At 36.3% G+C, this 14,297-nt stretch overlaps 1 protein-coding gene across 1 annotated transcript in view; it reads right to left on the bottom strand.

The window, feature by feature from the left end:
- Window positions 1–14,297, bottom strand: part of KIAA1468 (KIAA1468 ortholog) — a gene marked incomplete at its 3' end in the record, with an annotated part of 56,381 nt that overhangs the window by 25,232 nt on the left and 16,852 nt on the right. The window contains exons 9-11 of the mRNA XM_010194760.1: window positions 13,573–13,878; window positions 9,143–9,218; window positions 8,669–8,764 (exon numbers count right to left, since the gene is read on the bottom strand). Coding sequence (XP_010193062.1) covers window positions 8,669–8,764; window positions 9,143–9,218; window positions 13,573–13,878 — 478 coding nt within the window. The remainder of the gene's footprint in view (window positions 1–8,668; window positions 8,765–9,142; window positions 9,219–13,572; window positions 13,879–14,297) is intronic.

The following is a 14,297-nucleotide window of genomic DNA, read 5'->3' as shown; positions in this document are numbered from 1 at the left end:
CAGAAGTTAGAAATATTTTCCTGCTAGGAAAGATCAGGGGAGAATCAGCACATAAAATAAAAAGCTCTGCAAAGATTACAGTTAACAAATGCAGATCACCTATAACCAGAATCAGGACAACCACCTATAACCAGAATCAGGACAACCATGGTGTAAATTTTCTTCACTACCTACTGCGCTGAAGTGAGCCCCATAGACATCTATGGAACAAAGCTCCTATGGAAAAAGCTATTTCTGAGGCCATGGAGTTAAAGACAAAGATTTCCAATTAAGCATGCACAGAGTTTCGTGCACAACTTCAGTAAGCACTGAGAAATTCTACCATACACTGGTAGAGGTGACTGCAGACAGTTATACTCTATTTTGTGTTGACTGAGAACTACATGATTTTTAAAGGTTTTTTTGGTGTTTGTTTGGTGGGTTTTTTTCCTTTATTACATTTTTCAATAAAGAGGCAGTATCTGAAGCTGAATTTTCTTTTTAAAGCAATTTAATTCCCCTAGGGAGCACACTACCAAGAAAATACCATGTAAAACATCAACGGAAAGAAAGTACAAGGCCATTTACAATAGTGAGTATCTGTCTACAAATTCCTTCAAAGCTCATGGTATTCATTCCCAGAAGAAACAAATGTTTTCAAAACACAGACTGGAAGTCCCTTTCCTTGACTTTATTGAGGTGAGCCTTTATTCCAACCCAATTTGGAAGCCACACAATTTCTAGGTAATTTAATAACTTGGGGACAGAAACATCACACTGGGAGCATGTGGGAAAAGAACAAGACAAGCCTAGGTGTCTGCAGAGAAAACATGGGCAAGCAATCTGGGGACTTCCTCTCCCACCTACTGCACCCTTTGAGCCACTTTCAACAGACAAGCAGTTTGTGAATTCATAAGCCATGACAAACAAGCAGATGACAGTGGGAAACACTTCTGAAGCTACTAGGAAAGATTATACAAAACCTGGAAAAAATTATTGTTATCTGTAACAACTTTGCAGGGAGGTGCCAACTTCTTCTCGCAGACATTCAAAGTGACCTATTCATGATGTTGAGAGTAAGCCTATTGAACAAGGTGGAAACAACATTAAAGACATCCTCATTGCTCAACCTGTATTTTCCTAAACAGCAAGTGCTGTTTCTTTTAAGCATGGACCAATACTTTATTTTAGGGCATTGCCTAAGCTAGTCAACTCCCAACAAGATTTTGTTTTCATCTGACAAGACTTCTAGTCAGCGTGCTACTTTTCCCCCCCCGAAGACACATCCTAAAAAGTATTTTAACATTCTAGAAGATATTTTGGCAATATTTAACCCAAATATGGTACAGATTAGGGAATTCACGATGAGACGGAGGAATTAATGTGGAAATATCCTACCCACCGCGTCAAAAATCTGAAAGTACAGAAGGAGAAATGAGAAATAAATCTGAGCAACTTGGACATTTCTATTTCACAGTGTTGTAAAGTGAGACAGTTTTTGGGTTTGTATTTAAGAATAGCACAATACGAAATAATGGGAATTGAAAACTTGCATTAAAGAAACTTGACAAATCATATAGCATGAAGAGCTAAATAACTTTCTTCAGCTGAAAGCTCCTTTTCATCTAGAACTTGCAGGCTACTTTTGTTTGGATACTTAAAATTCAGCTTTTGCCCATTTAAGTTCTGAGAAGGCAGGGGGTTTAACCTATTTAACTTTTTTTTTGGTACTTCACAAAAGCATTTTCTCTCCTACAAACACCATTTTAAATAAAAAATATTTTAAAAAAATATTATAAAAACACAACCCCAAAAACCTGCAACTCTAATTACCACTACTTATACATTAAGCTAAGCTCTTTTAAAGAGGAAATCAGATTGCAATTTGTAGATACAGAACGTAATTACTAACTTCACCATAGATCTTAGAAAATCCTCTAAATCAAAACAAACCTTGTGTTACTTTACTGAAATCTAACTTTCTGCAATCTACCCTAAGTTCACATTATCCAACTGTTCTTGAGATTATTCTTAACTACTCCTTCTAAAGAATTTTGTAAAAAAGAATGCATATTTTTATATATCAAAAAGAATCTATATTTTTATGATCTGGGGGCTTTGCTTCACTTGTTGAAACCATCACACTGACTCCACTTTCCTAGTGTGTTTGAGTAGCTACTCAGAAACCTCCACTCTTTACTCAGAACTACTGCTAGCTTTCAAAACAGTGCCATGAGCTCTACTTATTTTTTAAAGCTTCTTTTCAAATTTAAGGAAGTTAACAAAGTGGTCTTTTTCCAGCTGAGTCTATATGAAAGGAAAACACCTCCAAATATTCACCTAGATACTACTACCTTGTGTGTGAAAGGCTAATGAGTAACCTAAACACCATTGACAGGGGGCAGATACAAGGCTGGTTCTTTACCTTGCAGAAAGCTGGTTATTATAGGTGACAGGGTTAGCTGTATTTTCTTGTCCATTGGTCACATTCTTTCATGCATACTATGGGAGAGGAGTGTGTTCTCTGCATCGCTGCACCAGTGCTTCTACAGCTCCTTCTATTAAGGGGAGTGGAGAAACAGTGAGAAGTCTTGAACAGTGTTTTGTATGTTCCCTATAGACTTAATGGACAGGAAGGGAAAACTGGAGGTGAAAGGGACATTCTGTGGGACAAGAACAACAAAACTGCTCTCACAGATGGACAAAACAGGTCAAGTGATGTCTCCCAAAGACTTCAAAAGGGACAGATTCTTCTTTGGATATTCAGGATGATCAAGAACAAAAACCAATCTACAGGCAGATTCGAGCTCATTCTTTCCTGTTGCTAAGGGCCATGCCTTAGGTGTAGACTTGTATAATAAACCTCAGATTTTTCATTGTCAAAAACAGCAGAAAAGAGCTGTAGAAAATGGTACATTTTCTAATAAGGCACAATATTAGGATTTGGCTGTTTAAATTCAAGAGGAAAGTTCATAACACAGCAATGGAGACTGTATATAATTATTAATAATAAAGGAGAGGACTTCCAGTGCTATCTGAAACACTCTGCCTTCCTTAGGAAGGAATACCACTTGTGCTGGCAGCCATAAAGCAAGGACAAATTTTTTTAAAAAGTAACACCCCTCCCTCTATTTCATTGAGAATCCTTCCTAAATGCCCTGTTTATCTCCAAGTCCCTCTTTTCTCTTTTGCCTCTGACTTAGGAGAATGGATGAGTTCATGTTGGTGTTAGTTAGGAGTGACCTGCAGAACTGCAAGCCTGTTTTCCCATTAGATGCCAAGCAGACTGCTGGTATAACATCGTCAGCACTTGCAACTTGATGAAATAAAACATCACGTGTCAGAGGTCACACCTCCACTACTGAAAAGGCAAGCTCATATCCGAGGCAGTTTATATCTGTGAGCTACCCAGATGCAGAATATGGAGAAAAACTTATTTTGTTTTTAGTGTGAGATAAGCTACATACAGGTAAATGATGGACAAGGCAATGAAGGCGACATATTGCACTGCACAGGAGAACTGAAACAGCCTGTCTCTGTTCAACTTCTGCCTAACTGTCCACTTAAGGCCTGTCCAAAGAAAAACTCATTGTTTTCGTCACAGTACTCCCTAGCTTGTAACAACATGTTCTCTTATCTTTGAATGGGATTCAGCACTTCAGCTGATTCAAGTTCTCAATAAAGGCAACATTTACATGGGCAGACAGAGCAGCTCTTCCTTATGGTCAAAACAAGGTGACTTTTTAATGGTATCACCTCAATTATATACAAAACAGTTCCTCCTCTTACATATTAAAAGCATCAAACCAAAATTAGAGTTTTGGTATATTTAAAATGCATTCTATTGCAAGCATTTGTCTATTTTGCTGACAATTTTCTTGCAAGGTAGCAAGGAATTTTCTGTCTATGTTGATGCCTTCATTACAATTTATTTCGTTTAACATTCTGACAAAAAGTCTTCTACAACTTAGTTTCTCTCATTAACTAGTGTCTTTTGTTAGTGTATTCATAAGCAAAAGAATTATCTCAAAGAATAAATTTCATTAGCGTTAAGTGTCAAGAATGGTTACTTCAATAGCTCAGTATAGCAATCTCTTATTATTTCAAATATTAATGTAATAATATGACAAACAGGTGACAACATATTATATAAATTAGGACATTATGATCGATTTTTTAAATGTGTCCCTTTTAATCTTCTCTGATATTCAATGCTTATATTGTGAATTAATGCTGTATTAAAAATCTTCTGCAACTTAGCCTCTGACAACCATAAAATAAAATAATCTTATTTGCAGCAACTGAAGTAGCAGCAGGTACTGACAAACTACTGATATGGAGTCTTGTGCAAGGATGTATTTGAAGCTCAGAATTAATCCTTTCAGTTTTAAAATTAAAAAATATATTTAATCATAGGATTAATATATGACTCAGAACTTTCTGCTACTCATCTTATTAATATTAAAATTACAACTCTAATTACATTTCATGGGATGAGACTATGATTCCAGGATCCAAATTAAGCCCCTTGTAGATCCCAAAGGGATGCTTTTACATAAGAATTAATACAGATTTGGGCGTGAAGAACACTTTGTACTTCTTTGTTTGTATCAACGGTTTATTTGGAAACCTGCACATAAAACTACTGCGATACAGCTAGTAACAACTGGCAATTCAGTTCATAAACACTAAATTCAACTCCATGCATCCATGAATTATGTTATGTTTAAAGACACGGTGTTGAAAGACACCAGCTTTCAGACTAGAGGTGAAAAAGATACTCTATGAGATTGAGCTATTTCATTCTAGGAAAACTACTCTAGCCCCTCATATCCAGAGACGGGAACTAACAGGACATGAGTTAAAAAATGGTTTTGTCTCTCTCTTACATGTGTGTGCGGGGAAACTTCACCCCCAAAACAAAGTAGCCCCCCAAACCAAAACTAACACCCCACATAAACCAGAAAAGAACCAGCAAACAGGCTGCGGTCAACAGTATCCCTATTTTTAAGAAACAGTCTAGAGAAGCCTACCACAATCTAACTTCTACAGAGTAACAGAAAATATTTTAATTTTTCATTTAGATTTTTCTGTTCTCCCATATTCCGTGAAATAGAAACAGTCATTTAGAAGATCCTGACGGCCGACAATTTTCATGCTCAGAAACCCAAACTTATATACCTTTTTCCATATCCAACCAGAATGGCATCTGCTTGACAGCAACTGGCAACAGCCACTTAATGATACTGCCAAGCTTGAACGCAGCATTCTTTTACATTTTTCAGCAAGGCCAGTATTTTATGGCTTTTAAAGTGTAAGGCTGAGATGAAAATCTGTAATAAGATATTAAGCTCTATGGCGTTTTAAAAGACAGCTACCTACAACAACTGCCAGAGAACAACGCCTCAGTGACGTCTACGTGTAGTTACTACACATTAATGTGAACAGCTTTAAACAACTTTAAAACTACAGCACAGTCAAGAATGGCACTCATTTGGAGTCTGCAGATTCAGCATTATCTTTGTTTCAGCTTTACAAAGAAAAAATTCTTCTATTCTTAACACAATGAACTCCAGATAAATAACAGTTTCATGGTATAAAAATCTAGTGGTGCACGTTTAGTAAACCATGAGTGATTTTGCTAATCATGATTTTACCATCATGATTTTGCCAAGTTTGCATAACACAAATGAAAGTTACAGAAACTAACGCTGGAATATCAGGTGAGATGAAAGGTATAAATAATGAAGAAAAAGCATTTCTTGATTAAGAATAAGAGTAACAAGATCCTGATACTAAACCAGAAAGTTTCCTCTGGCCCAGACTCTGTGAAAGGACTACATGCTGCAGAGCGTGAAAGTTCTACACACAAACAAGTTTATTCCTCGATACTGATTTTTTCATCTTATAAAGGGTGAGAAATAGCATTACACTGATGAGTTATTGCAAAAATTTTAAAATATTACTTTTCTCTAATTACAGTTTGGCCAAAGAGATCTTTTTTATGGTATAACTCTTGACAAATAGAAAGTGGTTGATTTTATTACTTTATCTTAAATGTGTTTTTGTTTTAAGTGGTAAACCCACATTTGAGGAAGGAGATTCCCATGCAGATGAAATGTTATGAACTCATGGTGCTCATCTGCAAGAAGCGTTACCACAGACTGCATACAGAAACAAAGGAGTTTTCAATTTTCTGAAGAACAGGTTTTTACCATTCTGTTACTTTTCATTCCAATTACTATTTGGCTTGCATTATCTCCCTTGTTTGAGAGTGCACCAACATAGAAATCTAAACATTGACATACATGTTTTCAAGCAGTTAGGATAAACTGGACACTTGGATAAAAACAAAATTAGATTTATATATTGATACATGGAATTTTAATGACTATGAATTGCTTTCAGGCAATTATCCTGAACACAATTATGCACTATTGATTTTACTCAGTTGAACTGCTCTTTCAGAAACAACTAAAACGATCTGCTCAGCCACCCTACTGAATACTGTATTTTTCCTTCTTTCATATCTTTCATAGGAATTTAAACTACAGACATGGAAGAGAACAATTAAAGCTGTACCAATACATAAAAATACTACAAATACTTTCAGAAGTGCATCAGACATTCTGACACTAACTCTTCACTCAGGTGTCAACTGCAGGCTGCTACTGACCTGAAGAGGGTTAAACACACTGGTGAAATGGCTCCTGAACCTCTGGTAAACGACAATACCTACTGAGAGATGGTCAACCTGCACAAACACGGTTTCTCCAAAATGAAAATGGACAGCACAATATTTTTTAGTTCAAGATTTTGCAACCAATTTCAACATGACAGATGTTTAAAGAATAAAGATAGGTACTTCAGGGAGTCATCACAAAATTACGTTTAATTGCCACGTCTAGCACCCTGACAGTGTAAGATCTTAAATACTACCACTGTATCATTTCAGAGCAGACTGGCCATCACTTCGCACTATAACCTCAACATGTTACACATCTTTCTCAAATTAGTGATCTCTTGGTATAATTTTACACAACTTCTCTGTAAAATTGTGCTAAGGCTCTCTCATGATAAGGTTGGTTTTGCACAAGACCCAAAGCTGTACTTTGTTAAAGAAAACCCGATTCTTAGGTTAGCTTTTCATAATATGGATATTAATAAATACGAACAGATGGTCTACCCAAGTTCTCCTTCAAATTCCACGACTACACCTGAAAGAACATTACAATAGTTATAGCAACGGGTGGTAACTGAGAAAAGATATTTTTAAAGCAAATTTAAATTCTCAGAACATGAAGCATCCCGCATAATCTAGTTACACAATTCTCACTTGTGGCTTTTTCAATCAAATTGAAACAGATGATTCATTTAAGGCAAAAATGCATATAATCAAATGCAACCTCAACTGTGAAACAAAATAAGTACGAAACAGCCTGAAAGGTCACAAAATATTAAATGCTTTATACAGATTATACTACAAGCTGTGAAAAGAAGCCAAAATACCACATCCTGCCAAGCAGAGGGAAGGAAAGGAATAAGTAAGAAATGAGAAATTAAGCACTGATCCAGGAACATTCACAGAATTATTCTGAAAGTCTACTAACAGAACCATTTCCAGAACACCCACTTAACACCCCCAACCCCTCCGAAAAAAAACCAAAAAAACTCAACCAAAAAATGAAAACCAAAGAACTTTTATAAAGTTTGAGACTTTCAAAATTGGGTGCAACTCAAACTCACCACGTCAACTGCTGATAATTATTCGTGTTATAAAATGTCAGATTATAGGATCAGTACAAATTTCTTAAGGATTTTTCAAAGCCTTCAAATGAATATATGCATAATGCACTACTAAGTTTACCATACTGTAGGTCCCCTCAATAAGGGCTAAAACTTAACGAGCTATGCTACTTCAAATCCTCTATTTCAGTCTCAACTATAAGGCCGCTGATTTTTCGTTTTATCTATTTTCTTGGGTTTATTTATTACACATTTGTTAATGTGCAATATTTACAACAAAGGAATACAAAACCAGTCATATTTTTTCCAGTCTTCCCTTTCTACACTAGAGTATGAATTATTATGCAAAACACCATACTCATTCACATGCAAAATAAACATTACACTTCCATAATTTTTTTTAGCTTCATTTTAAATTTAGGGAAAACATAAGCAAGACTGTTAATTTTCTTGTGAAGGAGTGATTTTGATGAACCACTTGGCTGATACATGGAGCTTCTAGGAGACAGTGAAATAAATGTTCCGTTGAAGGACACAGTGCTGTGAAGTAACATGAACATTATCCTTATTAAAATTGATTGGTAAAATTAACCAAATTGAATATTTGATCTTATATCCTCTGCTTTTTAGAACACACGTTAACTATGGTCTTCTCTAACAAAAATATTAGTACTACCACAAACAGATGGACCTACAGTAACAGTTAAGTCTTGCTGAATGCTAACGGGTGCCTTAAGCAAAGGAAGAAATATTAGGATACCATGCAGGTTTACTGAACTCACCTGACAGAGGTGTAAAACCATTTTCTAGGAGCAGAGATGCATGCACAAAAGTAAGAACATGATTGCAAGTAACAGACTTTCATGAAATTAGACACATTATCTTCAAAAGAACAAGAAAGCATCCTGGTAAAAATAAAGAGTAAAATTTCAGGGTTTCTCACCTCTCGCTTTGCAAGCAGCACATTAGGAACAATATGAGGCAGGCAGCGTCCCAACATTAACATGACACTTTTTTCACTATCTGCAATCCGAGATACCTAGAAAACCAAGTTGTTTTGTTTTTGTTTTTTCAAATGAAGCAGAGGAACAGAAAAATATCCTTTCAAAGGAATAATAAGAATTGCAGCAGGCTGATCACTTACCAAAAAATTATTTAATTTACTCACACACATTAAGCGGCATGGTTTTGATCTGGCAGTAACTTCAAAAGCATGAATCCATTTGTAGAGACTCAAAACTTTCCAGGAATTAAATATCTATTACTAGGTTTCATATTTAAGCTAAAATCTGAAACCATATCCTTATTTCTTAAATTTCATTCACATCAATTTGTTTCAAAGCAATTATTGTTTGTTTAACCATTGCTGCCATGCAGAATAGAGGATTATCTAGTTTATGTCAACTGGGAAATATACCTCTGATCCCAAGCGGCTGTCTGCTGACATCCGACAGAAAGACAGTAGTGCCTGATGGAAAGCTGGTGACAATTTCCTGAAATATTATCAAAAAAGGGAGGGGGAGAAAAAGGCATAGGTAAAATGACATTCAGAAAGCATGTTTGAAGTGAAGCATACTGCAGAAGTGTTTGTTTAAAATTATCTTTGGCTTTTAGGGTGTTTAGTTGGCAGCAAGGAAAAAAGCGGGTGTCCTAATTAAGAAGTTAGTTTTAGTTCTGGAAAAAACGTAACATATTCCGAACTGCTGCAGAGACAAAAATAGGTCTAAAGCACAAAGAAAATGAAGTTGCAGCAATACAAGACGCAGCACACAATTATGCAAACGGGGTGGAAGTGCCGGAAATCACAAGAAACAGTATTTTTGCTTAATGCTCCAATTCTGCACATTGCATAAAAACATTTGAGTCAGTCTCTTACAAGCTTCAGGATTAAACAGAGATTGCTCAACTGCCACTCTGGAATCTAAACACTGGGTTCAAACGTATAGCAAGGACCTCAAAGCTCACCTTAAATTAGTACCTAATCCCTAACATAGATGTGTATGGGTAGAAGTACTGCCTCATGGCAATGTGCAGCACCAGCCAATGCAGCGCAGCTACTCAGAGCCTTAAGCATACACAGAAAACCCTGGTAAGAGTCTCAAAACAGCCTTGTCCGAGGAGGATCATTTGGCAGCAATGTTCTCACAAAACAATTACTGGACTGAGCATTACATAAACCAGAAAAGCGTCCACAGCAGCAGCATCCTCTTTTTCCCAGTAATGACAACTCCCTCTGCCTTATCTGAGGCCTGTATTTAGATGCTAATTTAATGCTGCCTCATCCACTATGCTTTGGGAGGAAAAAGAACATTTGCCTTCTGAAAGATGCACAGAAAGCATCTCACCCTATATTATAATTTGCTGTTTGAATCCTCTAGTGACAATATGAGTTTAAGGGAAGAGAAGATTCCTATTTCTTATGCGGAAAGTGGTATCACCCTTTAACTCTGGAAAATGTTATTTTGTGCACCTAAGCACATAAAATCCTATACACATGCAATTATGTGTATCGACATATATTTTTTTATCTAACAGACTGAAGCATCACACTATTTATGGTAAATATATCATTCACACTTTTCTAACCAAAAAAGCAGCACATTAAGAACATGAAAGTTCCTACTTAAAATTGTTTAAACTAATCCAGTAAGATATGGATAAATATACCAGAGTAGCTTTCCTCTTCTATTTACAAAACATGATAAATAAGAAGTTAAGTTTCTTTCTTAAAATCAACTTTCTTTCCTGACAGTATGGGTTTTTAAAACACGTTTTAAATTTTAATGAAGTAAGTTTGTTTTAATTCAAATCAGCTTAGTTTTGTGCAAGGGTTCACTTTGAAAAAAGTTACTAAATGACTCAGATGGTAGTGAGTTGTAAAGGACCTCTGTCTAACAACAGGTTAGTCCTTATTCTGTAAAAGTATTTTTGAATGACAGATTTCCAGACTCTACTCAAGGCTTTAAGGCTTATTTACACTGGGAGAACAGAAGCAAGCATTACAAACCAGCAACTTAAGAGAGCAGCAAGGCCTTGGCCAGCCCTTCACCCAGGCTGTCCTTCACCTCTGCTCCTTCTGCAGAACATCACTTGAAACCTTAATTACAATCCTACATAAGGGCAAAGTTCTATCCCCATTTTGCAGAGACTGAACACTAACTATGACAAATATGCCACTGAATTTCCCTGTGGATTAATTAACAGCAAGCTCTGGACAGCGTGGATCTCATTATGATTGCTGGCTATATTTAGAGTCAAGAAAGGTTCTCCTTGATGAAGTTGAGTAAAATCTTGATAGCTGTGCTGGACAGAAGTGATGGCAGACCCAGGCCTCTCGGACACAAGTCAGTGGAAAGTCTTTTCAAGGGTTCAAATATAAGAAAGTGAATAAAAAGTGAATGAATACAGAAACCAAGCACAACTGTTCTGTTCCCTGTAACACTGACAAAATATTGACAAAAGAGTCAATTAACTGAGGAAGTCCAGAGTGACTGCTATATGTAGAAAACACCTTGTATTTGCTGTAAACTACCAAACACCTACAATGAGTTGAATAAATACATGTGGTGCAGTCTATTTAAACTGCTGCTAGTGCTTTCTACTGCAATCCGTTAGAAGAGGCGTTTTTGTGTCCTTGCTTGCGGGTGAGCAGGCACAGCTGCTCGCAGCGCAGGCACACAAAGCAGGCTCACTTGCTTTCCTCTCCTCTCTTCCCATCTGGGCAAGACGTATGTCAAGAATCCGCTCCCTAACTACAGTAGAACAATCTTGCCTTTGAGGATAGAGTCTTAGTCTTTAATATCTCTTTATACATTCTGAATAAACTGCAGTAATTGTCTCCTACAAATAACCACCCCTGGACTGAAATAATTTAATATGCATTGCTTCTATAGTGCAGCTTCTCCCACAGATCTCAAAATACTTAAAGAACATAATTCTTCATGAAAAAGAGTTTACTGGATTATTAAAAATGAAGTACATAATCCAGGAAGAAAATTTAGTGATACAGACCTATAAAACACTATCAAATATGGCTTCCTTTGACCCTTCATGTCATGTTAAGCCCAAAACTCGGAACAAAAATAGCTACATTTTACATATGCATTACTCATTTCCACAGTGAACAGCATTTGAGGGCACTTCTGAACGTAACTCATGGGGATTCACAGCTTTAACTACTTCTCAAATAAATCCACAAGCAGTTATGTTTAAAGGAGCTATGAGCATCAAAACAAATTTTGTTTTTCTAGAGATTGTCATAAATCCCACTGGAGATACTCACAGTTCCTTACTCCATGATTTCATCCTATATTTTGACACCCCATCCTCCCTATCCCCAAACCACAAATCTAATATTCATGCACTTAATGTCCCACCCTAGCACTCAGAGCAAAAAGAAACTTACAAAAAGCCACAGATTTTGTTTTGATTATTACCTGGTCTATATATTCATCTAGGACATTAAATAAATAAATAAATAAATGAATAAATAAATAGAATCCAACAACATCATCTAGAAAGCTTAAATGGAACCACTGCACACTTACCAGAAAAATCTAAGCTCAGTTTTACTTTGCTGTTAAACACTAGTATATGTAACTAGAAGAAATTTGTTGTAAGACACCGAGGTATTGCATTCAGGAATCAGAATTCTTTCTTCCTGTTCTACTCTAAGTTTAAGATATCATTGAACAAGCATCCCTGCCCCTAGGACTCAGTACAAGGAAGAAATCAGGGGAAAACAGATACTCAAGATTTGCAAGAAAAGTTATTTACTAGCAGGTGTAGCAACTCTTTTTTTCCTTTTTCCTTCTTCTTCCTCCTTCTCCACCCCTCCATTCCCCCACCTTGTCTTGATTTTCCACCTGCATGGAATATCACACAGATTTCTACTTGGTATTTTCAGATGGGAGATATTTCTAGAAACATATTACTGTATCAACACCAGTAAAAGAACACTAAGGGAAATGATGAAATACAAAAGCAGAATGCCTTCCTCTTCCTCTAGGAATAGCAATGATAAGACCAAGTAAGGTGAGCTACTTGGGCACCTTTGTCCACAATGGTAATTTCAGACATTGCACATATACTCACTAAGTTTGTGGTCTGGGTTACTCCTGATGGCTACACAGTGCTATAGCTACTACTTAATGAACATGTTACTTCCCCTCTTCACTACACTGTTTAAAGATACTGTGTGATTGAGGAGTCTCTCTAAAACATACTCAGATATACAAAATTGGTCTTCATGTGGTACACAACATGAATACCCCACTTTAATTAAAAGAATCACAGTTACCCAGTGAAGACTGGCCCCAAATTCAAAACTCAAAAAGCAGAATGTCATTGGATTCCCCTTCTGATTATTAAAAAAAACCAACAAAACCCCATACAGTTCTCTTAGATATTCTAAGAGAGTTAAACACATCTACATATGAAAAGTAAAAAACTTCCTAATCACTCTTCAAGCAGAATGAAAGAGATTTCATTATGAAACTAAAATTTAAAAGAGAATGGAAATATCCTGTCGCCCCATTCACTGTTCTGATTTCAGCTTTTTGTTGTTGTTGCAAGAAACACGACTGGTTCTAGAAACAAGTAGAAGGTGAAAAGAAACCCTTAACACTAAACATTTATATTTGACAAATATATTTCTAAATATACTTCTCTCTAAGATTAGGAACAATATGAAAATACCAGCACTGTACCTTGAAGGGCACATTAAATCTTTTGTTTGCATTTGAAATACAAAGGTTCTATTAATTCTGCAGAATTCTACTGTTAGAAAAATATCTACTTGACAAAGATTTTTAATTAGAGTATTCCTGTTCAAAACTTATCACTAACCTATTGGGTTTATCGAAGTGGACTGCAGCTTTAGTTGATGCAGCACAAGATGACAGTTTCTCTGTTTCTTTACAGGGCATAGAGTTTAGTGTATCATCTTTAGAAGTCCTTGAATCCACTTCAGCTGATAAAGAAAGGCTTGTTTCCTCACTGTTTCCATGTTTGTCATTCTCAGAGCTCTTGATATCCAAGTACCGTCCATTGTCCTCTGAGACCGTGAGAGGCACTTGTTTTAAAGAAGGATGTGGAGCTACACCATAAACTGTCGACACAGGGAAGTTTTCATTCTTGAGAAAATCTATTTCACTAAAAAAAGGAAAAGCAATGAATGAAACATTTTTGCAGCTTTCATGAGAAGGTTGCTGGAATCAGAAGACTGAAGTACAGAAATAAGGACAACATACTGAAGAGCTCCCACTTTGATATGTTCAAAATTCCTTTAATAGAAATAACTTACACCACAAAAGCAGTTCACATGACCACTGGTTTAATGGAGTTCTTTAGTCAGTAATTAGCGGTAGGAAAAATGTTGCACCCAAGAGTGAGTGAATCAATGAAATAAGTGAATAACAGTAGTGTTATCTGTTTCTGGCTGAAATCTGAGCACTGAGACACAAATAGTCAAGTGACAGAACTCTATTTGGGATGCAAAACTTGAAATACTACAGTGGTGAGTTAATACATACACTATCCCACCTGGTTTGAAATGGTAACTATGCAAGTCA

This window comes from Mesitornis unicolor, unplaced genomic scaffold, assembly GCF_000695765.1.
Source record: "Mesitornis unicolor isolate BGI_N332 unplaced genomic scaffold, ASM69576v1 scaffold11561, whole genome shotgun sequence".
NCBI lineage: Eukaryota > Metazoa > Chordata > Aves > Mesitornithiformes > Mesitornithidae > Mesitornis > Mesitornis unicolor.
The sequence above is the reverse complement of the archived record's forward strand: the minus strand, read 5'-3'. Positions and strand labels throughout refer to the sequence as shown.